A 27,443-nucleotide genomic window follows, 5' to 3' on the forward strand; every position below is an offset into this window, starting at 1 on the left:
ATGTGTCATTATTGCATTTCTAAACCTGTGCCGTAAATTACAGTAAGGTATTCAAATATTTAAATGAGCTATACCCTTTAAGCTGCAGATACAGTGGTTTGAAAAAGTTTGGGCACCTCTGATAATTTTAGAGATTTTCTTTTATACATAACTGATTTAAAAAGAAAATATAGCATACAAAAGAAATATATCCTATAGCAGACAAACACAGTGCTATTTGACAAGTGAAATCTAGTTTATTGGACTTACAGAAAGTGTACAATAGTTATTTAAACAAAAGCAGGCAGGTGCATAAATTTGGGCATCACAATAAATAAAATTAAATTTTACAGAAATAACAGTCTAACAACATCTTCTATCTTCCATTAAGATAGAAGATTCTGGTTGAAAGTATTCCTGATAAATCTTTACCGAACATCTCCATTTCAGTTGGTTTGATGGTTTCCAGCGAGAACACCCCGCTTTAAGCCACGCCACAGCGGACAATCGTCGCTTTCAGGTCATTTGACGGCTGCTTTGAGGCTCCCATGTTTCACAGAAGATGCAAAAGGAGAACAGCTTCCAATCAGCTCCTCTAATACACTTCCTCTTGATTGGCTTCACCTGTGTACATAGGTCAAGGGTCAACGAGCTGAACAGACAAATTATGTGTTCCAATATTCAATGCTGAAGGTATTGGAATCAATAAAAAACAAAAAGGGTGCCCAAATTTATGAACAACCAGTGATTTATAAAGGAAAATCACTTTTTCATACCATTATAGTACAACACACACTGGACATTATGTCTGTAGGGTCAAACTGAACAAATAACCCATTAACTACTTTGACTGATCAGCCTGTCATCAGGGTTAGCCTGAGATGCTAAATAAACAGTGTTTACTTTGGAAAAGTAACTCGTATTAATGACGCTAGATCTCTAAGATTATTATGTTGTATTATTATATATAGTATGAGGAGAGTGAAAACAAGTTTGCCCCATTTTCTGTTATAACCATTTATTCACTTTTGTAAAGCAAAGATTTGTCTTGGGCCCCTTTGGGGATTAATCCATTTATCTTTATCAAGATTAATGCGACCAAAGCCTTGATTTTGTTCCAGTAATCTGTTATGTCTGCGATTCAAATGTTCTTTTCTTGCAAAACTAAAATATATACACTAAATACACATATTTAGTTACACTTCTTAGATTCCTTTCCTTCTTTAAAAACATTCAGCAGAAGAAACAAACGTAGAGAAAAGCATTGACCCAAGGCAATAAGGTTATTATCTATAATGAGCGTGTCAGTGTGCGCTGAATAGGAATCCAGCACAAACCATAAAGCAAAGATAATAGTGAATAGTGAGCAGCATCAATCTGTCTGAACTGATGACCCCTCACCTTCACCATGAATCACCAGTTCCTCAAGGTCACTGCAGTGCAGACAGTGGGAGACGAGCCAACGCCAACCTGCAGAACCACCTGATGAGCAACGGTAACCCCCGGCAACAACTGTCATTAATGAGTCCATTAATCGATCTGGTGTTACGGACATTCATTAATCAATACAAGCAATGCAGAGTTACGTTTAGCACATCTTTGCTTCTCAAGCAGCAAGAATCTAGAATAAGAATTCAACTCTAACTATTCAAATCTGGTGGACCCTAATTTATAAGGATCTGCAATAATTATTACATATAAATAAGTAAATTTACAGAACTAACATCTTTTTCATTTAGATTCATGCATCTCAGGATCTTTCAGTGTTTTTATTTTAAAAACTCACTTTAAATATAATCTAAGTTTAACATTCATGGATATCCGTTGTGTAATGTTTGTAATACTTCTGACCGACCAACATGTGAAAACAAAACCTACTTGGCGGCGATACTAATAATCAACAGCATCAAAAATACTTCGTTTTATTAATGTTGAAGTATTAGCAGGAAATGAGACACGTTTTAATTTTAGATTTCAATTTAATTATAGACTTCATGCTGTCATAAAAAGTACGGGATTGAAATGATGCAACAAAAGAGGCCATGAAACATATTTTAGGTGGAATTTTGCACATAAAGAGAGGAAGTTATTACTTTTTTAAACCACAACTGTAACCTTTGAAAGAAAGAAGTTACACAACCTAATCCACACAAATATAAACTTTAATATACAAACTCCTTCAGGTCACTGAAAGGTGTGATTTTGCAGCACCAGCTATATTACCTTATTTGAGGCTAATGTTTGCACATAAAAATATATTTTTCTCTCTCTTAAAAAATGTGTTGCTATATTTTAGCATTTATCCTCAATGTTTATGTGTAAACTAGCACTGATAGGTCTGTTTTATACCGTATGTATGTTTGAAACATGCTAGCTGTAGCTGCCGTAGCGCCCCGAGGATGCACTTGAGCGGCAAATTGAGCTAAATGCTGACGCAAATAAAACAAGAACCAACGCAGTCACAGACTGCAACATCCTGCGACACCCCTGAATCCAAAATGTTACCTACTTGCATAAGTCAAAGATCAAAGCTAATGCTCTGACCTACTGTCATCGATCACAACACTAGCTTTGATCTACGGTCTTACTCACACTGGCCTTCTACCTCGTCTATCTTATCCATTTCCTGAGTGTACAAAAGTTGAAATTTGACCTTGACCTAGTTTTCTCAAGGTCAAGGTCATAATTTCATTTTTATCCCCTTTGCTGCCCGAGTAATGTGCTTTTTGTTTCATCAGCAATGGTTGCGAATATTTTTGGTGAACTAACGTACGTACGTACGTACGTATGAACACACGAACACTGACAATTACAATACATCACCGCTTTGAAGTGGGATGTAATCACAGTATTAGTGATAACAGGCTAATCTTTAGTAAGTAGAATGTTTACCATATTCATGGTGGTTACCACGACAACAGTCGTTAATGAACACTTATGCTAACATGAGATCACCTATCATCCCGTTAGCCGCTGCTAGCACGGCTAAAAACAAAAAAATGTGCGCTAAATGGAAAAAAACATTATTATAAAAAAAAGAAGAAATCCACACTTTTTCTTTTTGTTTTTTTCATTTCATTCAGTTTTATTACAAACAAAAGAAAAAAGAAAAAAAAAAGGAGACGCGTCATCATCGACATGTTTAACTGGCACTCATCTTTTGATTGGCACCACAACATCCACAGTGACACAAGATACCCAGAAAAATAACACAAAATCTGGAGACAGGAGAAATTAAAAGTGAAAACAAAAAAAAACAAAAAAAAGAAGAAGTAAGTGCTTTTTATTTGACTCAACATTTTAGCTCAGGGACACGTAAATTTGTAAAAACGGACTACTTCCTGGGAGGATCGGCGTAAATGTGTGGGATTAATGGGATAAATTAACAACATCATTAAGCTATCTTTTGTTTTAACTTAAATCAAACTGACAGATTGACATCAGGTTTGTAATTCACTTTGATGACTTTACATTTGTTCAGCTACGTTTATTAAGGCGCTTTATTTTTTTTTTAAATGATGCGGTATATAAAATTAATTTCCAGCCTCCGATTTACTGGACTTATATAGTTTACATTTTCTTTTTTTTTTGCTCAGAGAAGCTTTTAGGGTTACACGCGTCTTAATTATCTATATATGCACGTCATTTGCGAGCCCCAAATTTTAAAACAAAAGCAAGAAAAAGTTTTTCTTGTAATACGTCTACCTCTGAAGTTAGCGCAACTTCTTCGTTTTGCGTTCTCTTGCAAATTATCGAATGAACATGGCATAGTACAGTTTCCATAGTTACAAATTTAAAAAAAAAAAAAAAGGTCTCTTTTGGTAGAAGCTCTTTCTCGAAAAATAGCGACGACAAACAGCAACATCGACGATGACAATCGCGAGAGTCGAAAACACAAAAGAGAACACGAACGGGTTCGTTTAAATACGCAAAATATATCACGGGATCGTAGAAAGAAATAGAAAGAAAGATCGGAAAGGGAGGGAGGGAATAAGGAGGGGAGGAGTGTTCAGGGGGCGATTAATAAGTTTTAATAACACTGACTTGCTTATGAAAGGTTATAAACATTCATTAGGAGGTTTCTGAAAAATAGCGTTGTCGTGTGAGGCCTTTTCTGGAGAACCCCCCCTCCCACACACCCACAAATACTTCAAAGCTCTGTACATAATCTAGAACTAGGAATGCAAAGATGGCGGCTAATACTTGTGGTCGAACGAGTCCTGAATAGAATCATCGCGTCATCCTGGCTGCGTGTCTTAATCCGGTCGCGTACCGTTTGATAAAAAATAAAAATAAAATTTAAAAAAAGGAGAAACCCCGGGGTCGGAGGCGACAGCTTCAGCAGCTTCAGCAGCTTCAGCAGCTTCAGCAGCTTCAGCAGCTTCAGCAGCTTCAGCAGCTTCAGCAGCTTCAGCAGCTTCAGCAGCTTCAGCAGCTTCAGCAGCTTCAGCAGCTTCAGCAGCTTCAGCAGCTTCAGCAGCTTCAGCAGCTTCAGCAGCTTCAGCAGCTTCAGCAGCTTCAGCAGCTTCAGCAGCTTCAGCAGCTTCAGCAGCTTCAGCAGCTTCAGCAGCTTCAGCAGCTTCAGCAGCTTCAGCAGCTTCAGCAGCTTCAGCAGCTTCAGCAGCTTCAGCAGCTTCAGCAGCTTCAGCAGCTTCAGCAGCTTCAGCAGCTTCAGCCTCTCCGGGACGATTTTAGCGTGAAGACGACTGTATAGGCACGGCTTGACACGAGACGGCGTTACTGTGATTAGAGCATGCTTCAGAGCGTGGCGGTGGAAACGGTTTTCACATGCAGCTTCCTGTTTGCGTTTAAGGACCAGGAGGAAGAGGAGGAAGAGGAGGAGGAGGAAGAGGAGGAAGGTTACATGTTCTAACGGGAGGAATCGAAAAGGTTTGCAGGGTTGAGGTGGATCGAGCGTTTGTGTGCGTGTGTGTGTGTGTGTGTGTGTGTGTGTGTGTGTGTGTGTGTAGATGAGGTTAGAAGCATCCCAAGGAGGAGGAGGAGGAGGAGGAAGAGGAGGAGGCCTGTGTGAAGAGGCCACTCATGAGGAGTATAATGGTTTGAGGCAGACGAGAAAAAGGTCACGAGAAGTTATGAGATCATGTTTGCACTACGTGTTGTGTCTGTGTGTGTGTGTGTGTGTGTGTGTGTGTGTGTGTGTGTGTGTGTGTGTGTGTGTGTGTGTGTGTGTGTGTGTGTGTGTGTGTACAGTCAAGTGCACGTGTGTGTGTACTGTTCTGGGAGTGATTGTTTTTCGTGGAGTACCGGTCAGCAGAGTTTAAGTTTCAGAAAACTCCTTGAAGAGATCCTCGCAGCAGATGGATTTCAGTGTGTGTGTGTGCGTGTGTGTGTGTGTGTGTGTGTGTGTGTGTGTGTGTGTGTGATTGTGTGTGTGTGTGTGTGTGTGTGTGTGCAGTCTAGTCGTCGATACAGATGACCTCTCCGCTGCGCTGCTCCCGTCGGTTCACCAGCAGTTCTGCCTCCCGCTCCTTCTTTACAGACATGGGGGGCCCGTTCAACACTGTAAGGGACACACACACACACACACACACACACACACACACACACACATTAAACGTCAGGCGGGTTTGAAGGGAAACATTGATCACGCTATTAGGACCTTTGGATGTCCCTCCGGATACAATAGATCCAATATTCCGACCCCCCCAGCCGGGAACCCCTTAAGATTCCCGTCACATTTTTCCAAGTAATCCAAGTCGATGGATTCATTGTTTTACCTTATTTAGGGTTTTTGAGTTAAATTCTTGCAGCTGTACGTTTAAATTTTATTAGATATGATGGCTGAAAGCTTCGACAGGAATTAGGGAGAAAGATGGAGGAATCAACTACCCCCCCCCCTTCAAACCCATATATAGGTCACAGTAATGGATCAATTGATCCTGACAGAAAGGTAAAATTACAAAACAAGAAAACGTTACTTTCATTATCTGGATTTGCTTGGAAAAGAAAAATGTTATGGTTAAAAGACATAAAAAGAACCCGACGGTATAAATAAAGGTTAATAACGAAATCCTAGTGAAGGAAATTTTTTTTTAAAAAACAACAAAAAAAAAAGATAATTTGTTATTTGTCAAAGAAAAAATATGCAGTTTCCAAAAGTTTTCACTCTTTTCTCCATGGAAACATGAAATTGAACAGACGATGTCACAGCTGCAGCACAAAGACGACGAGTTTCCAGGTTTTCACAGGAGACGGATCGATTTGAAGCCAAACGGGGTTAAAGTGACAAGTAGCATCGTTTCTCTCCCAGACATAATGTCTTTAAATTACAGGTAATTATTTCTTTTGGTGACTCTTCTTATGGCTCCTTTTACTTCCATCAAAATAGAAATGTTTAGTAGTGGAGTTAATGGAAACGAGGAAAAGACCAAATCTTTGGTTTTCATCACCAAACAATCATCTATAAGCTTTGTAATTCCAAGATTTTCGATTATGAGGAGATTAAAATAAATAAAAAAACCACTTCTTCCAGCCTTTGATCATCTTTTTAATGAGCAAACTTTACCAATACAGTATTTATATGATAAATCATTACAGCATCATGTTTCCTATAATGATAAAACCTGGAGAAAGTGAGGCCGGCAATGAGTAACACACACACACACACACACACACACACACACACACACACACACACACACACACACACACACACACACACAGGCATGAATCTTTCTACACACTTGGCCACTGAAGCGGTGTGTGTGTGTGATCATGAATCTGCTCGGGGAGTGGAACGGAGAGTTTAGCGCTCCTTTCAAAACAAAGCCAAGAATAAACCCACAGCGCGCTTCCCTCATTCGCGCCACAAGGAAAGATAAACGACCACAACACCCCCGTGCAGATCAAAGATGTCAAGAGGAGTGTATTAAGGTCTAACTGTGTGTGTGTGTGTGTGTGTGTGTGTGTGTGTGTGTGTGTGTGTGTGTGTGTGTGTGTGTGTGTGTGTGTGTGTGTGTGTGTCTAGAAGGGGGACCGCTTATGGGAAAGCGTATGGCATCTCGCCAGTGGAGGCCAACAAAGGGGATGGAGGGAAAGAAAAAGAAGAGAGAGAGAGTTTGTGAGTGTATGTCTGTGTCTGAAGCGGGGGGGGGTCGAGTAAAAAAATCTGATAAGAAGCAAAACAAATGGAGGTAAAGACTGGGTGAAAGAGCAGAAAAAATTACAGGAGCGTAGTGGAGAAGGAAAAGGATGGAGGGAATCGAGAAAAGAGGGATGAAAAAACAGATGAGAGCTCTGGAAGGAGGGACGAAGAAAAAGTTACCACGATTTAACAGCGATGTGTGTAATCACTTCAGTTTGTGTCCACTAGAGGGCGCTGATAAGCATAGCCTTCAACTCGACGCGTTTCGATCGGACGAAATGAAAACGTTTGTGGCTTCAAGTTAGTTTTAAAAACAACAAATATGTGATTTAAGCCACAATCATTGAAGTCATCTATTAATTATTTCTCGCTGGAGCAGTTTTCACTTGTCAGAGTTCGCCAATCCGGTGGCTGATGTTTGATCACATGACTTCCTTCCCCCAGTGGCTCGATCACAGTCAAGTAGTTTGTTGACAAAAATAGTCCGAAAAAAACTTATATTGTTGTGGCAAATAAAAATTACATGACAAACACAATGAAAATTGTTTAATTTTTATTGAAGACTCCGTCCCTTAATTTAAATCCAATGAAAAATTTTAAGGTTTATTTTTAATGACGTACCCAAGCCTTCAAATAACTTTTATGAAAACCCGCCGGGTGTTTGATGCTCAATGGTGTTAAAATAGCACAAAAAAAATTTCCCGATTTTTCGAGATTTCGTAAAAGAAACCAGCCAAAAACAACTCAAAAAAAAATTTTTTTTGGCGCTACTAACCAAGAATGTAGCGCCCCCCTTTGGTAAAGGTCTGATATGGACATATAAGGTAAAGAAGCTGTGAAAATAACATGGGATGAGGAATGCAAAGATGACCCAGTATAACTCCACATAACGCATTCCCTCAGAGATGTCCAACATCGTTCATCTCACTGCTGCAATACTTCAACTGCGTCCATCTGGTTCCTCACACAGATCCCCCAGTCGGTCCAGCCTGCCCACAACTTCACAGTAGCACCGACAACGTTGACAGATAAATGCTCGGTTGTTCCCCAATATGGTTTGTAGTTAGAGTAGAAATCGGAGAACTCCATAAACCCAGACCTGGACATATGTCTAAGATTTCCTAAAACTTAATCGCACGCGTCTGCCAGCCCCTAAACCCCTGGGACTGCGCTAGATGATGCATCTTAAGTCCAGAAAGGCAATAAAAAAACATTCCTGGCTGACTTGACAGTATGCATCTCTCCCTTGTAGGTCCAGCCTACTATTAGATACAAGTGCATGCTGCCATCTTGGCTGGAAATGCAGCATTTTTGCTTGAAAAGCTTTGCGTGACTGCATCGTTTGCCAAAACCTTTAATCAGGAACAACCTTCTGTGTCTGAAGTATCAAATACAAGGAACAAAAAAAAAAAAGTACAGGCTTGATTTGAGAATTAAAGAGTTTATCCAACGGAGACTTGAAAGACTTTTCGTAAATCCACGTTGCAAGAGTTTAGAGGTGAAATCGCGAGTCGAGGCTTTCACTATTAATAAAATAATAAATAAATGATTCGTCCGCTTATTTCTGTTTCTGTGTTTTAGTGCGTGGATCTCGAGTTTAGCTTTAAAGTCGGGAATTGCGCCCCAGTGGATGCAAGTAGGACAGTCTCTACATTTATCTCTGTTTTGGTCTCTTTCTCATCCCTCTCTGAACATATATAACATTTAAAAGATGCATCTGAACTAGAAAAAGGAGATTTGTAGAAAATCATTCTTATCTTCCTCCCAGTGAGGTTTCATTTGGGAATTAATTAAGAACTTCATATTCCACCAACGTCACACATTTTTCTGCTACAAAAGCCAAACGCGGTCACATTCATACGTAGACTCTCTCATTGCGGGCCACACGACTTCTTTATGGCCTTCAAGTTTTAAAGGGAAATACCACTCAAATTTCAGCTTAAAAATACTCATTCATCATAGAAAAGTTTGGACTTGTGTAACTGTTAAACTCTCTTCCTTCCAAAAAACAAAAAACAAAAAATGAGGCAGATTGGTTCGTCCTGGTCTTTAGTCTGGGATGTCACGGCCCTATCGCGCGCACACTGAGCTGGAAAACCGATGACACAGTCCAGAGTGTTTTATTTTCTGAGGGAACAAGGGGGACATTTTCCGTGTTGGAATCCATCACGCTGTCACAATAAAGAAACTTCAAGGACAAAAACGTCTTCAAGCGAGAGTCCGTTTGTCTCCTGATGACAAATTACAGTGTTTCGCTTTGGGTAACAGTTGCTCATAAATAATGATTTTGGCTGCAATGATGCTCTAAAAACAGGAAGTAGAGTGATATTCCCCTTTTAGCTACCCCCCAAAAAATAGGTGCAAAAGTAAGTTTGCATTGCATTACAGTACATTTCTCAATAGCAGTCCATCGGATTGAGTCAAAGCAACGCTGCTACCTATTGTTAGACGAAGGCAACGTCTAGGTTGCGTCTACGGGTCTCGTCTCTTCGCTCAGTTGGATTCAGGAATGCTCGTGCAAGGCAGTCCCGTTCCATTTCGTGCCATTTCGGACTTCTTTTTGCCTGTATTCAGCAGATAAATAAAGTTTTTTTTGCAGGTTTCTAGGTTGTGTGTGAGGTCCACAGTGCATATATATATATATATATGTATATATATACATACTGTACGAGAGTGTGTGAGAGAGAGAGACTGAGAAAGGGAGACGGAGGAGTGGAGGACTGTGGAGGAATGCGGGAGTACAGGGTCAGAGCAAGAGGGCAGGCTTGTTCAGTCAGCCACAGATGAGGAATTGATCCGGGGGGAAATCTTTTTCGCCACAGAGGGAGAAAAGAGGAAAAAAAGTCTCGATAAGCTTGTCTGGAGATTTATAAAAAAAAAAACTCCTTTATTGCATTTCTCTGTACTCCAGCCTTTTCTGCTATTTTTGAATCCTTGAAATCCAGGCATCCTGGCGTAAACGTATCGTCTTTCTTTCTACTTAGTGCGGGTTTCTTTCTCCCGAAAGTCAGATTTTTGGTTTCCTTCCACGAGTGCCTTCTCTCCTTACGCTCCGATTTCCTTGTTCCAGGATGATCGTCTTTCTCTTTCTGTCTCTGTGCCTTTATTCCCCCCCTCTGATGGATCATTAACAGTTCTGTTGCAGCCAACGTTTCCCTTCTCCCCTAGTTTGGACCTTTCTCTCTCTCTCTCTTTGCGGTTGATTGCTTCCTTTCTTGGATCAAAGTGCCGTGCAAAGTTTTTGTCTTTCCTTCGACCGTCTCTCTTTCATTCCCCACATTAGTTGCATTCTTCTTCCCCCTTTCTTGGAGCTCTTCTTCTCCTCCTCTCATGGTTTCTTTGGTCGCCCGTTTCGCGGCAGGTTCTCCACCGTGTTGCTGAGTCGGTACTTGACGATGATGCTGTGCACTGTGGACTTGGGCATCCTCAGCTCCTGCCCGATGGCCCCCTCTGACTTGCCGTCCTTCCAGAGGTCCACAACCCGTTGCCGCTGTACCACATCATGCTCCTTGGTCTTCTGGCAAGCAGCGGTTGGCCCTCCGGCGGATCCCCAAGCGGCTCCCCCGGTGGCCCCAGCAGCGGCGACGGCTTCTGTGGGGGCAGACAAGCGGCAGACTGTAGTGCAGGATCGGAGAGGAGAGCAGGACAATGTGATACTTTACTGGTCCCCCCAAGGGGGAACTCTCTTTTAGTTTGCATCCCTCCTCTGCAGGGAGGGTCAAGGGTCAGGGATGAGCTACTGGAGCTGGCGGGGGGTTGACTGTCCTACGCAAAGGACACTCCAGCGGGGCAGGTTCTTGCAGTCATGAGGGAGCTTGAACCAGCGTGTTCCACCTTGAAGGGCAACCTAGCTAGTCTCTACCCCCTTAAAAGATGACGCTTTCAGTGCGGGGGGGGGTAGCTTCCTCGGGGCTGAAAGAGGTTTTCCAAAGTGCAAAATCAAGATATTGAGCAAATGCGGAGATATTGATGTGAGAGTCTCTCGCCAGCAAAAAAACAATCCTTCATTGGAACATTTGGAGTCTCATTACATTGTTTAGAAGAGTTCACAGAGTGCAGCTAAAATAGTAGATGTAGTTAGAAAAGTACCACGGCAGACATGCATATTTCTGAAGATATTTTGTGTACTTGAAGAAGGGAGCTTCTCTCAGGAGATCGGCTATTAAGGGAGAGAATCTAGGAGGTCGTAAAATCAGAATGGTGTTGTTTTAACTCGATCCGTTTCTCCAGTTCCCTTTTTTTTCCCCTCCTTGGTTGCGTCTGAAGAGGTCAGAAAACTCAACCCCAATCAAGGCAGTGAAATGTGGCCTCGTTTGCCTGTGCCCCCGCCAGAGTTCAGGATGTTCAGACTAAAACCCCGTGCTGGAGTCTGCCTACCCTTGCTCGAGTCAAACCGATTGTGCCCCCGCAAAAAGCTAAAAAGGCCACAGAAGCAGCGCGAGTCGCGCACGACTATTTCTGAACAAGCCAAAGCCAAGGCGGCCGGGGGCCCAACCCTCCCCGTTGGGTTCACGAGTCACAACACAAGGTTTACACAAGCAAACTTGCCTTTTGTGGTTTCGGTCCCTCTCAAAATACCTCGGTACAAAAGTCCGAATGTTTTCTTGGCATGAAGGGATTCAGACGGGGCTGAAGCGTAATGACATTTTCAGAGAGCTCTCTCTCAAATGCAATGCCTTTGACAGATGTCTCAGTCTACAATTACATAAATCAAGATACACGGGAGTGAGAGGCAGGCGCAGCCACCAGGGGAGCATGGTGTTGCGGTTTTTCTTGGGGGCAAAAAGCCATTGGGGGGGGGGAAATATCAGGTTTTACCAGTTATCTCTGCTACATCTCTGCTATTTAAACATCTCCGAAACACGAACGCACACGCAGAGAGAGACTCCCAGGGATGTCTGGTGAGCATATGCAGTTACCAAACTAACGATGAGAAAATAAATTTCTCCCCCACCCGACTGCCAGGGCAGCGTCCTGACAAACTGCAGAAGAGGGGGAAGTTGAACAAGAGACCAAAAACAGATTTTTATTTTTTTTATTATTATAATTTTTTTTATTTGTTTTTTTTTCTCCATTTTTTACGAGTTTAATTCTGAAGCTTTTAATTAAATCAGTGCTGACAGTCCAGAAGAGACGATAAACATGCTTGAAAAAGGAAAATAGTCCTCAAGAAACGGTTGATAGAACTCCAGAATGTGATTTTTATTGTTGCACAATGCATCGGTTGGACATGTTAAGATATGAAAATGCCTTAATATAACACCAACACACATGTTTTTGTGCGTGATTTTTTTTTTTTTTTTTTGGTATAATGTCCATTTCAGGTGTATTATCTGGCAGCTACATCAGAAACTCTGCAGCAGATGGTTTTATTTTTTTCAATATGGACTCCTTCCTGGATTTTTTGAAGGTTTCACAACTTAAGCTGCTCTGTGAGATAAAGTGTCTGTTCAAAGTGTTTAATCAGGTCGTTCTTTACTCCACATATTTAAGGATTAAAGTGAAACGTAAGAGTGAAATAACACCGCGCTCCATCACAAAACTACACTGCATAGACGTTTTCCTGAAATACCCCAAGTCCCAGAGTCGGGAATTCTGACCAGGGCAGAAGTTTTTTTTTCAAATTTTCTTAACTAAATATTTTTCCACAACAACATAACCATATAAAGATGAAATCTTTAAATAGAAGCAACATTTTTGGACGAGTCCTGCCCATCATCAGCGTCTTCAGCCAAGTAATCAAGTCTCCACAGCAAGATATTTGCTTCTCTGTCAGGGTGTCATGGAGGCTCTGCAGCTCTGACGTGCCCCCCCACCCCACCCCCACCCCACTGCACCCCCAACCCCCTCCTCACCCAATAAAAGACAGACCACAAGAACTTTGATTTTTGATTACTGAGAAGACTCTGCTTTTTTTTTTCTAATAGTTTTTGCATGCAAACCTTCAAAATAAAAGTCAAATCAGGTTGGGGTTTTTGTTTTTTTTTTCGCTTCCACAAAGTTATGACTTCCGAAACACAATCCAAAAAAAAATAAAAAAAATCAGCATATTTGGAATATCAAGCATCATTTGAAATCATCTCCAGGTTGTGTTCATGCGTGTTTGTTTGTCGTCCGCCTGTTAGCAGCATTACACCAAAATAAAAAATTAAAAGAAATATGAAATATTCCAAAGTTGGAAAACAGCAGAGGAACAATCTGGAACCTCTGGGCAGAGGTTCCACTAATTTTTTTTAGTCCTGTCTAGTTTTCAGAATGCAACCCAGTCTGTTAGATCCTCACCTGGTAAGTGCATCTTTTAAAATTCACGCCTCCAAACCCAGACAGTGACATCACCATGACACAACAAAGCAGCTTTTGCAAAAGCTGAGTAAATAACCGATTCTAAATTCGATGGATCGCCCCTTTGGGACGTGATTACCGCGATGAATTATCAGTTGTCTGCGTCAGCTGGCGACGCAGATATAAACCTTGGCGTAAATGAGAGAAGGTAAACGCAACTCCTTCAGGTGTGTAATAAATATGCAAAACGGCCTGAATAAAATCGAATAAAAATCACCGTGGCGATCCACCGATCAACAGGTTCCGTAAATCAATTCCTGTTCCAGACGGCTGCAGAAAAAGATATTTCCTAATTTATATTAAATACTATAATCATCCTTAATGCCACTTCTCTCTTATCACCCACTTAGCTTCCAGTCAAGCCTCTTAAATAGGTTTTAAGTCTTATTATAATATGTTTCCTCACTTGGAAAAATTTTAAAAAATCAAACTCGGTCCAGATGACTGGATTATCATTAAAAGCAGCTCCCAGCACTGACCTGATATGAAGGATCCGGGGGGCATCTGGCTGTAATTGGCCCCTCCCATGTGTAGTGCGCTTGGGGGTGCGGGGGTGAAGGGAGCGCCGTAGTTCTGGGGTGTCGCGTAGGGTCCCGGGGGTATGGGCTGCAAGGGAGAAAAGAGGGTTTGATGTGCGTGTAGGAAGTGATTTATATAAAATAAAAGACAGAAAATCAGACGACACCACCTGCGGGTTACATAAACTGACAGATTATGCCGACTCAGCAGTCGCGAAGTGAAAAAAATGCAGGTGGTTGACAAGATAATGGGTTCTGCCTTTCCATTGGCCGTCGTCCATCTATTATTTTTCCACAGGCAGCAAAAGCATGTTTGAACCTGTGAAGCTGTTTGCTTTTTTTTTAATAAAGTTTTTATTTTATTTTTAAGAAGTGAGAATTTAAAAAAAAAAAAAAAAAGGGGCGTGTCTTCTGACCGGGGGCGTGTGCGTCTCGGTGCCTTTGCTAGCCAATCGGCTGAGGATGCTCCTCTCGGACATCTGCAGACGGGAGGCGATGGGCGGGACTCTGGAGAGCGACGCCGGTAGCCGGGTCACGTCAGCTTTCATGTCGCTCAGCAGCTCCTCCAACTGGTTCAACACTGTAATGACAACAGGACCAACGTCACCAAATAAAACCTTCACTGGAAAAAAAAAGGAAGAAAAAAGTTAATGCTGGAATTCTGATTCATATTTTCACATCCGGGCTTCGCCTCCCTGCTTCTTTTGGAACTCGTTTTAATGATTAATGCAGAAAATGTAGTTCCTGTTTTCCATCTGAGGACTCAAATCAGGAGCTGGTAAAAAAAAAAAAAAAAACAGGTAATTTTTTATTTTTTTTTACAGTATGTCCAGTGTAACAACATTCTCTGAGACCGAATTTATCAAACTCAAGGCCCGGGGGCCAAATGTGGCCCTCCACATCATTTTATGTGGCCCGCGAGAGCATAAAAAAATCAGAGTGGCTAAAAATAAATAGGTCAAAAGTGTGCTTTTGACCAAAACTACATTTCCCACAATTCAGTAGTTTAAGCCCATTTCAACTTTTACAAAACCGTTGTGAACAAAGTTAACGTCCTGACTTGTGTCTGATGTTATTTTTCTTTATTGATTGATAGTTTGATCCTTGATTGATGGAGTTCTGTGGGTTTAATAACCTGACAAATGAAAAGGATTCATGTTAGAACAGAGAAACAAACAAACATGTTTTTTCTGTCTAACTGTAATGTTTGTAACTAGAATAAGAAATAAATTCAGAGTTACATTTATGAGTTACATCTGGCCCTTTGAGGACAGCCATTATGCTGATGTGGCCCCCGGTGGACACCCCCCTCTTAGACCTATTAAGGCTATAATATTCATACTTTGTCCCCCCCCCCCATCACTTCTCCACATGGACTTGAGAACTGGTCTCAGTCTGACTGAATCAGAGTCTTCATCATCCTAACACTCCACACACACACACACACACACACACACACACACACACACACACACACAAACACACACACACACACACACACACACACACACACACACACAAACACACACACACACACACTACAAGGCAGGAAGACGTGGTTCAAGTTTATCTCCAGTCACTTCCTGACAGATTCCACAAAAACCCCCGTGAGACGTTTGTGACGCGTCTGATTGACTTGACCCCTGACCTTTGTGCAGAACGGCGTTGGCCGGCTTGTTGCCCGCCAGCGACTCCTTGCTGAGGTGCTGGTGCGATTCGGCGAGGCACTCCACCTCGGCGAAGCGGGCGTTGAGCGCCATGGCCGGGTGGGTGGGGTCCTGGGTCATGTTCAGGTACGCCGCCCGGCGCAGCTGCTCCTCGATCACCAGCGCCTGCTCCAGCAGCTGGAGGAGGAGAAAAAACGCTCGGATGAGGTGTTACGAACACATTTCTGGACAGGAAGTGGTGACATCACATCGAGTTCCAATCCGGTTTCAGCTGTTTGAATCTGAATTAAAAGGAAACCGATTGCAAAGGAGTTTTTTTTCTTGTTTTTGTCATTGTGCATTGCATTGTGGGAGTGCATGAATAATTTTTTGAGCTAATTTTGTAATTTGTCAGTGTAAATGAATCACATTAGAACATCGGAACATCACTGGACCAAAAACCCTACATTCATGTTTGGTTTGTTTGACTCAGGCTTCGGCCTACGGGTGAAAAAATAACCCGAATATACGTAAAAAATAGAATTAGCACAATTCTAATGATAGTATTTAAAAAAAATAAAATAAAAACAGCTCACAAGTTTAACTGACGTGAAATATTTATCATTGAGGGACGAAAACCAACCACAGGAAACATGAATATTCCATTTTCCACTGATTAAAAGGCCAAAGAAATAATGAAACAGGACGAATAAAATTGTTTGAAATCACATTCTTAATATATTCCTTCTGTTCCGATCCCAATTTTCGATCAATATTTTTCTGTTTTGGTTGGCATGGTAACAGCATTGCACACATTTCAAGAGAAATGACGATTCGTACAATAATTCATTAGTGGGCGTGTGTTTCCTAGAAATGATTTATCCGTTCCATAACAAGCGGTTGTGTCACGACCAATCACAACGACAGGAAATTGGTGTCAAAGAATTTTTTTGTTTTTTTTAGCGCGGCCTTACAAAAATCCGATAATTTAGCAAGAGAGACGAGACGAAAGGAGAGAGAAAAGCCACGGACGGATTCGGTAAATGAGGATGTTGAGGATCTGAAACATGTCAAAAACAGGATGAGGGCTTTTCCAGAAGTGCAGCGGTCAGCAACACCCCCCCAGACAGTATGTGGGTGTTTGGGGGCGGGGGGGGGGGCACCATCGGTCATCCGACCATCAAAGAAGTCAGGTGATCGGAAAAAAAAAAATCAGTGAAATGTTCCTAAAATAGTTGGTTTGCATCAGAGCGGGGACGACCTTTAAATGTCACTCCGATGTGTTTTCATTTGTCTGTCATGATTTAAATCAAGTTTATTCCAGTTTCATTCGGGTGAGGTCGTTTTATTTAATGCTGGAGAGTCTTTATGAATCAAATAAATCCTGTTCAGATAAATATTCTTCATCGTTACCTTGAAGCGTCGAGCCAGGAACTTGTTCTTCATCTCCAGGAAGTTTCCTTTATTCGCCTGCGACTTGAAAGGCTCGTTGACGATGGCGAACTGAGGATCGTTCTGGATGTCCTGCCACCGGGCGTAGCCGTGACTGGAAAATTGGGGGGGGGGGGTCAAGGGTCGTGCCAGAGACACTAATGTGATGCTATCTAAGATGTACCGCAAATAATTCACAAAGATAATAACATTAAGAGCAAAATTTAAAGCTATAAACACTTTTTTTTATTATTATCATCATCTTCATTATTACTGGAGGGAGTACATTTCAGATAATTATTTGTTTACCTGTTGCAGAAGTTTAAATACTTTAATTTGAAATCCTACAGGGACCAATTTGCTGTAACAGGATTAAAATGAGAGCAAACCTGGCAACGCATGTTTTAAAGACCTTCAGTTTTCATGTTAAAATGACAGGAACGATATCGATCTGATGATTTACCATTCAGGAATTGGAAAATGTGTTTATTCCTCAAATTGCTGAGTATTTTCTCTGATTTTTGAAGGTGATATATTTGGTTTTTTTATCCTCTCGAACTAGAAAAAAGAAATTATTTCAGCACAAAATAAGTTTCAAGCAGCTTTTGAAAGGAAGATTTACTCCACTGTTATTCCAGCCTAACAACGCGTCGGCTTTAGATGTGGATTAATGGAAACAGGCTTTAATGCGGACGCTGCAGGGCTTTAATTACCATAATAGAGGCAACAAAGTGAAGTAAATGAGCCACAACATCGGCTTCCAGCAAACGCGTTGACGGATGAAGCCGCGCGTTTCTGCCGGCTGATAGGAAAAATAAACACGCCGGGGTCATCGCCCGGGCAACCGCTGTCAAGGATACATCACGATTCCCGCCAGCAGCCAGAAGTCGTGTCGGCGGTGCCAGATCTCGTTCATCTTCCCGGAGGAGATGGCAGCTCGCTCCTCGTTCTGCCAGAGAGTGTGCAGCTCTGCAGGGCGACGGCGACGGCGAGGGAAAACGAGATTGGTCAAAAGGTTTTAGAGAGGTGGAAACAGCTGCTGGTGATTCTGTGCAGGACAAAGAGCTCTTCTGGGTTTCTGATCAACAGAAAGATCATTTTCTGCTCCGGTAGGTGAGTTATAATTCTGTTTTGACTCCACGGTTGTGATTTGAGCGTCTGTTCAAGTGGATAAACCGGGAGCAGTACCACCCCAAACCACAGGGGGCGCTGCAGCCAGAAGATGTGAGAGAAATCTACAGTTTCTTCTGCAAACCTCTCCGTCCTCACGTCACAACAAATGTCCCTTTTTATTCTAAGGATGACATCAACACAACTTCCTCTCCTGTCGCCATGGAGACTTCTTACTCATCACCGCCCCCCAGTGGAGGCATCGATGCACTGCTGCGTGCGTCATTTAAAGTCTTTTTTGTTTTTTTACACATAAAGCTTACGTCTGGCTTAACGGGGTCCAACGCTGCCCCCATCAGGACGATCACATGACCACACCTCAGGAACGGACAGGAAGTCGCCGCCCTTCAGCGGAATCACTTCCTCCATCATAAATCCAGGATTCCGTTGTGTTAACATCAAGAATCTAAAACCTGACTTCAATTAACACCAATAAACACACATTATCAATAAAGACTATCTCCATTCATTCAACACAGCATCGATTTAATCTTACGATCGTTTTTTCCGATCGATCACTGGATCTGTAACTGATCTTTACGCCTAAACTGGTGCATCGAATATCAAGTTCTGTCTGAACAACCATCTAAAAAAAATCCCCAAAAAACGGTCCTCTAACGGTAAAACCAGATTCTAAACCGGTAAATGCCTTCCGTGATCAGAAACCGCTGCAGATGAACTTCCTGTCTTTGGGTAATCAATAAAGTCGTCTACGTCTCACCCGTGAAGCCGCCGTCTGCGATGTTGAACATGAAGCGAGGTCGTTCGACGGGCGGCTTCCCGTTGCCTTTGGGCGCCTCTTCCTTGGCCGCTTTCACTTCTTTCCCAGAATCCTTTTCAGCCTTGACTTCCTCTGTTACAACATAAATGGGATCTTTAGTGTAGGTTTACGCTCCGGTATTGATCGTTGATCGTCTGGGACGGCGGGACAAACCTTTCTTCATGTCGATCGCCTCTGCCTTAGCATCCTTGGCGTCCTTAGCGTCCTTAGCATCGGCTGCTTCTGCTGCTGCCGGCGTCTCCTTGACTTTCTCCTTCTCCTCCGCTACCTTTTCTCCTTCTTTAGCAAAAAATAACATTAACACCCTCCACTTCCTGTCACGTGTCATCGTCACGTTTAGATCCGTACCTGATGTCTCCGGTTTGACCTCCACATCTTGCTTCGTTTCCTCTTTGCTCTCCTCCTTTTTCCCCTCCGTTGAAGCATCAGTTACTTCCTTCTTCTCCTCTTCTTTCCCGTTGCTCTCCTCTTTGCCGTCGTTCTTCTGAGCCGGGGAATCGTTTTCAGAGGTCTCTTTCATCGAAGAGGAAAGCTACGGATAAGCAGGAGGAGCGTCCGTCAGTCGGGGTCACGGAAAAAACACTTAAACCGTCGATCGGCGAGACGTGAAGAAAGAAACTGCAGAATAATCACACTGATGGCAGCTCTAGCGGATGTAAAAATAAATAAATAAATAAATAAATAAAATAAAATAAAATAAAATAAAATAATAAATAAAAACATTTTAAAAAATAAAAAGTATCACACATTCAGGAACGGTCTGGAAACTTTTACTAAATTTAGTCTCCCAGGCTGCCGTAGTTTGAGCCAATTTAATTCACTATGCATCAATTATTTCTCGTAGCAAGCATCCAAAACCATCCTGAGTGAAAGCACGTCTGGGATTTTAATGTGACGCTCACGCGAAAAGTAATCCAAGAGCTTTTAATGCAGTCATAGAAATGCAAGTTTGAATAAAAACACTTTTGTAAATGTGAATTAAAAGTACTTTTACTGCAACATTTGAAGGACCCACCTCCTCGGGGTCTGGGGTCTTGTTGTTGTCTGATTCTTTCCCATCATCCTTTTCTTTCTCCTTGACTTTCTCCTTGTCGGACAGCGACTCTCCTCCTTCTTTATCCTCCTCCTTCTCCACTTCTTTTGCGTTCTTTTCCGATTTGTCCACAGGGGCAGGAGTCGCTGCATCGATCCGATTGAAACAGGTTAGCTTTAAACACATCCTCATCATCTGCTGCCGTTTACAGGCAGCGCCCCCTGCTGGATGTAGCTAGAGCTCTCCAGCTTACCTGGCTTGGAGGTGCAAGGCGTGTTGTTATAGCTGGCGTCTGGGGTGGGCGTGGCCGTCTTGATGGCAGGAGACGACGCCCTGGAGGAGGTTTTCTCTACGATCACCTCAGGCTTGAGTTCTGGGAGACTCCAGCGGCCGTTGATGTGTTCAAACTCCTGGATCTGGACACAAGAAAAATTAAAAAAAAATTTAAAAATCTTGGCGTGAACTCCTCTGACTTGATGCCACCTGAATTAGACTCCACGCCCCCACACGCCCCGTTGGCTTGGCGATCCGCCCGGTGCAAACGCACCATCAGGATGTGAGCAGGTATCGACAAGTTGGGCTGAAAATGTTTCAAATCAAACCTCTGGGAAACAGAAATCCACCTCGATTTCTCCAGCACAAAAAGACTTTTGCTTCCATGGAACTGGATCATCTTAATATTTGGGGATTATAACGTTAAACTTAAACCGGAGGCGGTTCAAAACTTTTTCCCCACCTTCTTCTTGACCAGAGACATGACGCCGATCCGGGTCAGAACCGGCTGCCGACACAGACCCTCCCTCGGCACGCCGTCGGCGAACGTCTCGGCGCCGTCGGCCACCGGCTCGCACAGGTGACGCATGAAGAGAGACACGTAAGCTCTGACCGGGTCAGAAGACAGGAGGATTAAATAAACCAGACAATAATCTGGAGGGATTTGGGCTCGGGGAGTCTCTCCTTACTTGAATTCTTTCTCCATTTTGCCCCGGAGGTCTCTGACCAGCCACTGAGAGGCGAAGGCGTCCTGAGACGGCATCCCCCAGCGCATCACGGCGTTCAGGAAGGCCTTCCTCTGGCGCGTGTTGAAACCCAGCACCTATGTATAAATTATAATTCACGGGTTCCTGATGAGCCGTCAGGCTTTTCAACTCCTTTTCAAAGCCTTCTGACTGCCTAAAGATGTGAAAATAACTCCTCTACATTATAATCCTGCCAACAGGCGTCTTTTGGAGATGTAATAGCTTTCGCTGCCAACCCCTAAATGAAGATCTTAATTGCAATCAATGCTAAAATAAATCCTGACAGATTGCAGTAATTAAAAAAAAAAAAGCATAACGAATAAAAAGACCGGCTTCCAGACCTCCAGGTTTCCTCCGACTCGGGCCAGAAGAGGAGGCAAAGGTTTGTCCTTCTCGTTTCTCAGCTGACGACGCGACTGCCGTCGGCCTAAAAGGAGGGGGCGGGGGAGAGAGAAACGACATAAACGAACGTCCCCATGCAAACAAAAAACAACTCCATCTTATTCCTGTACGATAAAAAGACATTAACGCTCTCAGAGATGTTTGAAGAATCCAGACGGATTGTTTGAAGCAAAGATCTGGAAGGAGATGGTTTGGATTGGTTTCACACGTCTGAACGGCTGCCAGGTGGAATAACGTGAACACTTTTACACTCCTCTGGTAACACACACACACACACACACACACACACCAGCTGCAGCGCCACCATCAGGCCGACTGGCGTCACGACCGGCGGAGGACATCTGGAACGGTTTTGAGTTTTCACGCACGGGAAGAACAGATTTCATGCTCAGAAGAGAAGTGTTGCACAAATAAGATGCTTGGGGGGGGGGGGGCTGAGAAATAATCTGTAGACCTACAGGGTTGTTCTAAAATTTACAGTCAGATTATTAAAGCGTCAAAAAGATTAAAAAATAAAAGAATCCAAAATGTTTCAGATGTTTTTCTCTGCAGACCAGAAGGAAGAGCTGGATGAAGGTTTGTGTTTCTGCCAAAAACGACATCAATTTCAACCTGTAATTCAACACAGACCTGTGTGTGTGTGTGTGTGTGTGTGTGTGTGTGTGTGTGTGTGTGTGTGTGTGTGCGTGTGTGTGCGTGTGTGTGCGTGTGTGTGCGTGTGTAAGCTTCACTGCTCCTTTTTCATCATGTCTCCAAACCTTCTGGCCGATCATCAAAGTCCTCGTCCTCCTCCTCGGACCCAACGGAGTATTCCGATTGGTTATCTGAGATGTCAGCGTGCCACTCTGGAAGCAGTAAAATGATGTTATTAGGCCCCGCCCACTCACTCCTCCACATTGGCGATAACTCAAATTGAATATCGGGAAAAAGATTCTTAAGATCAGGAGCAGATTAACATCCATAAATAGAGAAGCCCCGCCCCCCGGGTTCCCACCTTGGTCCTCCTGCGCCGCGTCGTTGTAGTTGACCGGTTTGCGGTTCCTCTTTCCTTTCCCCAGTTTGCTGGCCAGGTCCTCCTGCTGCTGCTCGTAGTGATGCCTCAGCAGCTTCTCCCAGTAATCCGGATCCACGTTCTCCTCCTGTTTGATGATCTCACGCTCGATCTCCTCGATCTGGAGCGTTCGGAGAAACGCAAAACCGATTAAAACGTCCCAAACCATCAGCATCGGCAGGAAAACAGACGTTTTAAACACTTGTATGTTTAAATACATCGTAAGGTAACAGAACTTACCTTGTCCTCCTCGCGGACCATGTACTGGGCCACCTTGAAGGAGCTGAGGTACTCGTTCATGTTCTGGACGTCCGAGTCGTCGGTGGCGTCCTGGCTCCGGTCCAGCAGCCTCTCGATGGCGGTGCTGTCGTAATGGATCACGCTGCCCTCGTCCTCGGCTTTATCCCTCGAACTGTTCTTCATCCCTGAAACACGAGGCGTTCGCAAGCTGGATTTAAGGTCGACGGGAAAAACAATCCCGACGGATCGGTCGCCGCCGCACCTTCTCCCTCGTCCTTGAAGAGCTCCTCCGTTCCGAACTTCAGGATGTCGTCCAGCTCCTGCTTGGACATGGAGCCGGCTTTGGATCCCAGGCCCGGCCGGACCACCAGGTGCGTCAGCATCATCTTCCTCTTGGCCACCTGGGTGATGCGCTCCTCCACGCTGGCGCGCGTCACGAAGCGGTAGATCATCACCTTATTGGCCTGGCCGATCCGGTGGGCTCTGCTGAACGCCTGGGCAGAGAGAGAGAGATCAATCGATCGATCGATTAACAACCCCGATCACTCGATTCCTTCCTTAAACGTCTGCCGGTCTGGGGGGGTACCTGGATGTCGTTGTGGGGGTTCCAGTCGGAGTCGAAGATGACGACGGTGTCAGCTGTGGCCAGGTTGATGCCCAAACCTCCAGCTCTGGTCGAAAGCAGGAAACAGAACTGACAAGCACCAGGAGCTGGAGGGGGGGGGGTGGAAACGGCACAATCGATCATTATTGATCACTTCTCCTGTGATTACAGTTCATTCATATCACAATAAAACTTATAAACTCACAGATTCATTTATTCCTGATTGTTTTTGCTTTGATTTTTTTTACAGATCTGGTTCTGGGGGGTCCGATCTGATCCTCTTCAGGTTTATGCCAACAGTGAAACAATCTCAGCGCGCGACCCACAGCTCATCCTTTGTAACACTCTCTAAATATATCTCAGGAATCCATCAGTTTGGCATCGCTTCTCCAATCTGATAACGACGCCTCAACTTGTTTCTACCTGAAACTCATCAATCTAGCTTCCAAACCAAACAACAAACGACTGATTTATTCCTGAGGCCAGAGTTCATTTTAGCTCAAGAAAGAAGCGCATCCCAGGGATGCACTACTTTCAAAAGTAATAACAGAATATACTGTAGAAGCATACGCAAAGATTGAGTTTAGCCAATAGTACAATATAAGAACTAAACTATTAATTTAAATGTTTTCATTAATAACATTATAACTTTCAGTAAAAAGAAAAAAAATAGTAAAATTATATATTATTATATTATATAATATTACATATTATATAATATAATAATATATAATTTTACTTGGTAGTCATTTAAAAAACAGTTTTAGAAATAAAGACTTAATACAATTTTTTTTACTTTTGCTTTTCTTTGCCTTTAGAAACTCGCGCGAGAAACTTGTGCGAGTTTCTCACGCAAGATCCGAACATAATGGTGATTTCTGGGTTTGAAATTTAAGTTGAGAAATGGAAAAACTGTGGATATTTTTGTTGAATGAAAGTGCGTTTAAAACTGTCTTACGATCGTGCGTCCCCAAACCAGAACACTGTGAGGCCTTTATTTTCAACCTCATTTTGGCTTTTAATCTGCACCAACACCAAAAACTGATATGCACTCATACATTAGCATGCTTACAGTAGCTGTTCGTGCTTCTCACCGTTGAAGCGGTCGATGGCTTCCTGTCTCAGCGCTCCTGTGATGCCTCCGTCAATCCTTTCGTACTTGTAACCTTCGTGGTCCAAGAAATCTTCAAGCAAATCCAACATTTTGGTCATCTGCAAACAGACAAACGGAGATGATAATGTGTCCACGCTCCCAGGTAGACCGGATTACACAGGAACAGCTGGAATCAGTCTGCTGCACAGCCCAGGGACTCATTTAACATCTGTGAATAGGTATCCATCTGGTGTTATGTGTGTGTGTGTGTGTGTGTGTGTGTGTGTGTGTGTGTGTGTGTGTGCGTGTGTGTGTGTGCATCTACTGTATAATTGAGTGTGTACCTGGGAGAAGACCAGCACTCGGTGCCCCTGCTCTTTCAGTTTCCTCAGCATCTTTTGCAGCAGCGTCAGTTTCCCAGAAGCCTTTGTGAGGGCCGACCCCTCGTAAGCACCGTTGGGGGTTTTCTGAGCTTCCTAAAAAAAGACAAACAGGTGGAAATAATAGCAACTGCCGCCTGTATGAAGTCATAAATAATATTTTTTAACTTGCTGTGCTGGTGATAATTCCTTTTAAAAATTGTTATCCTGCAAAGATGCTAGACGCTACCGACTATCACCACCAGGTGTCCCTGTTGTGCCATTCACAAGTAATTCAAAATAAACGGATGGGAAAAAAGTGAAAAACTAATAAAACAAAGAAGAAAAAATACTTTTGGTTGACTTGTGTTCAGATTTTCAAATAAATATGTATAAGTGACCCAAAAAGGACAACAAGGCATGTCTGTGTCTGTTTTCTCACCATGGAGGCGACAGGGAAGAGGTAGGGGTGGTTGCAGCACTTCTTTAGGTCCATCATGATGTTGAGCAGAGAGACCTGGTTTCCTCCGCCTTTAGAGTTCAGAGCCTCAAAGTTCTTGGTCAGAATCAGCTTGTAGTATTTCCTGGAAACATAAATGCCATCCCATCCATAAATGTGAACCACTCCATCCCCCATTCCTAAACTGTCCCCGGTGTTTTACGTACTTCTGCATCGGGCTCAGCTCCACTCGGACAATCAGCTCGGTCTTGGCGGGCATGTTCTTGAACACATCTGCCTTCAGCCTCCGCAGCATGTGAGGCCCCAGGAGGTCGTGGAGCTTCTTGATCTGGTCCTCCTTGGAGATGTCGGCAAACTCTTCCAGAAAACCCTCCAGGTTGCTGGAACGGAACGACAGACCGGGTGAAAGACTGGTAATATTGAATGTGTGTTTGTGTGTGTGTGAGTCCTACTTGAAGCGGTTGGGCGTGAGGAAGTTCAGCAGGTGAAACAGCTCCTCCAGGTTGTTCTGCAGAGGAGTTCCTGTCAGCAGCAGCTTGTGGTCGATCTTATAGTCGTTGAGTCGCCTGAAAAACTGCAGGCAAGAAGAGACACTTCCAATTATTTACATGCAGGTATTTTAAAATACGCTTTTGGAACCCGAATGACCAACAAATTATTTCTCAAATTAAATTAAAATGAATGTAAGAACGAAAATGCTCAAAATCAAATTTTGGAAGTGTTGCTATTACAAAGTTTGTCCAGCAGAGGGACACAAGTGTATTTATCAACTTCAAAAAGGAATTTATTCAAAATATCACATATAAAATCAAACAAGTGGATGTTTTTTAACATAAATCCAGATAAAATTTTATTAATAACAATAAGATAACACTCAGACACTCCCTTCGGTACCTTGGACTGGTTGTTCTTGAGGCGGTGGGCCTCGTCCACCACCAGACAGGCCCAGTCGATGGACTTGAGCGCCGTCTGGTCGATGGTCACCAACTCGTAGGAGGTCAGCAGCACATGGAATTTAATGGGAGCCTCTCTCTGTCGGTGAAATGTGATCGCAACACAGAAATCAGATTTACTGTGTTATTTCTGTACGACTCACGAACAGCCGGCGTTATTCCTCTCTCCTCACCCTCAGCTTGAAGGCCTTCTTCCCTCCTTTGACGGCCGTGTCGTCGAAGGAGAACTCGTTTTCTCTGATGATGGCGCGGCTGTCTTTGTCCCCTGTGTACGTCACCACGTAGAAGTCGGGCGCCCACATCTCGAACTCCCTCTCCCAGTTGATGATGGTGGACAGAGGAGCGCTAACCAGGAATGGCCCCTTGGTGTGGCCCTAGGAAGGAAGGAGGGAGGATTCACAAAGTCTATCAGGCGCCAGGAGGAGGAGAAACAAACCTCTAAAAACACAAAAGACTCTCCAGAACCTCTTTGAAGAGCGAGTAAAGGAAGACGATGGTCTGGATAGTCTTGCCGAGGCCCATCTCATCGGCCAGGATGGTGTCCGTGCCCTGAGCCCAGGAAAACCGAAGCCAGTTCAGCCCCTCCAGCTGGTATAGATGCAGCGTACCGCCTGTCGACGTGACAAAGTCTGGCTGCTCCTCGTATTTTATCGTCGGCTGAAAGACAAAAAGGTAAATTAGAGAGGAGAGACGCCTGATTCCAAACTCAAAACTAAAGCTCCAACTCACGTCAGTGACCGGAGAGGCAGGAGACTCCTCTCCATCTTCCGGGTTTTTGCTCCTCATCCTCTTGGGTTTGTCTGGGTCTTCCTTCATGATCATGTCTCTGAGAGACAAACGAGATGGTACGTGACATACGGACTTAAACGAATCCACCATGAAGCCAACGGGATGCGTCCTACCTGTGTCTCCAGTAGTTGCTTTTGTAGATCGCAAAGTCGGGAACTTCCAGGTCGTCTCTCTCCCAGGTGCACTGGTCGTAGGTCAGGTCTCTCCATTTGACCAGGTAGTGGTAATTCACCTTTTTATCCACACTGGCAGGGAGACACAAAGTCACACGATGCCTTTCAGATCTTGGAAACCAAATTTTCCTGACATCATCCTGCCGTCTGTAAAATGGCATTGAGAGCATATGCAGGCCTGCCACGTATTGATTTTCTATTTCTGGAGCGCGCCCTTCCCTCTCGCTCTCCTCCTCTCTTGCAAACGCATCATGTGATTTTCCTCATGTAGGTTTTTGCTCGGGCCAGGCTGCCC

At 43.5% G+C, this 27,443-nt stretch overlaps 1 protein-coding gene across 3 annotated transcripts in view; it reads right to left on the reverse strand.

Annotated features, from left to right (window-relative positions):
- Positions 1–4,650: 4,650 nt before the first annotated feature.
- The window catches only part of chd3 (chromodomain helicase DNA binding protein 3), a 31,857-nt gene continuing 9,064 nt past the window's right edge, over positions 4,651–27,443 (reverse strand). For 2 of the 3 annotated variants that reach the window (XM_068307608.1, XM_068307607.1), the window contains exons 12-40: positions 27,089–27,220; positions 26,916–27,012; positions 26,652–26,843; positions 26,360–26,560; positions 26,128–26,265; positions 25,686–25,807; positions 25,440–25,613; positions 25,216–25,357; positions 24,759–24,890; positions 24,416–24,533; positions 23,304–23,428; positions 22,980–23,211; positions 22,718–22,902; positions 22,421–22,598; positions 22,185–22,271; positions 21,366–21,451; positions 20,968–21,101; positions 20,742–20,886; positions 20,259–20,421; positions 19,988–20,151; positions 19,321–19,504; positions 19,126–19,251; positions 18,913–19,044; positions 17,882–17,990; positions 17,004–17,136; positions 15,593–15,788; positions 14,361–14,524; positions 13,906–14,032; positions 6,479–10,675 (exon numbers count right to left, since the gene is read on the reverse strand). In XM_068307608.1, coding sequence (XP_068163709.1) covers positions 10,413–10,675; positions 13,906–14,032; positions 14,361–14,524; positions 15,593–15,788; positions 17,004–17,136; positions 17,882–17,990; positions 18,913–19,044; positions 19,126–19,251; positions 19,321–19,504; positions 19,988–20,151; positions 20,259–20,421; positions 20,742–20,886; positions 20,968–21,101; positions 21,366–21,451; positions 22,185–22,271; positions 22,421–22,598; positions 22,718–22,902; positions 22,980–23,211; positions 23,304–23,428; positions 24,416–24,533; positions 24,759–24,890; positions 25,216–25,357; positions 25,440–25,613; positions 25,686–25,807; positions 26,128–26,265; positions 26,360–26,560; positions 26,652–26,843; positions 26,916–27,012; positions 27,089–27,220 — 4,381 coding nt within the window. In that variant the 3' untranslated portion in view covers positions 6,479–10,412. Of the gene's footprint in view, positions 5,501–6,478; positions 10,676–13,905; positions 14,033–14,360; positions 14,525–15,592; positions 15,789–17,003; positions 17,137–17,881; positions 17,991–18,912; positions 19,045–19,125; positions 19,252–19,320; positions 19,505–19,987; positions 20,152–20,258; positions 20,422–20,741; positions 20,887–20,967; positions 21,102–21,365; positions 21,452–22,184; positions 22,272–22,420; positions 22,599–22,717; positions 22,903–22,979; positions 23,212–23,303; positions 23,429–24,415; positions 24,534–24,758; positions 24,891–25,215; positions 25,358–25,439; positions 25,614–25,685; positions 25,808–26,127; positions 26,266–26,359; positions 26,561–26,651; positions 26,844–26,915; positions 27,013–27,088; positions 27,221–27,443 lie in introns of those variants that run through there. The other variant, XM_068307609.1, reaches the window with a different exon arrangement.

Source organism: Antennarius striatus, chromosome 23 (assembly GCF_040054535.1).
Source record: "Antennarius striatus isolate MH-2024 chromosome 23, ASM4005453v1, whole genome shotgun sequence".
In the NCBI taxonomy this organism is placed as follows: domain Eukaryota; kingdom Metazoa; phylum Chordata; class Actinopteri; order Lophiiformes; family Antennariidae; genus Antennarius; species Antennarius striatus.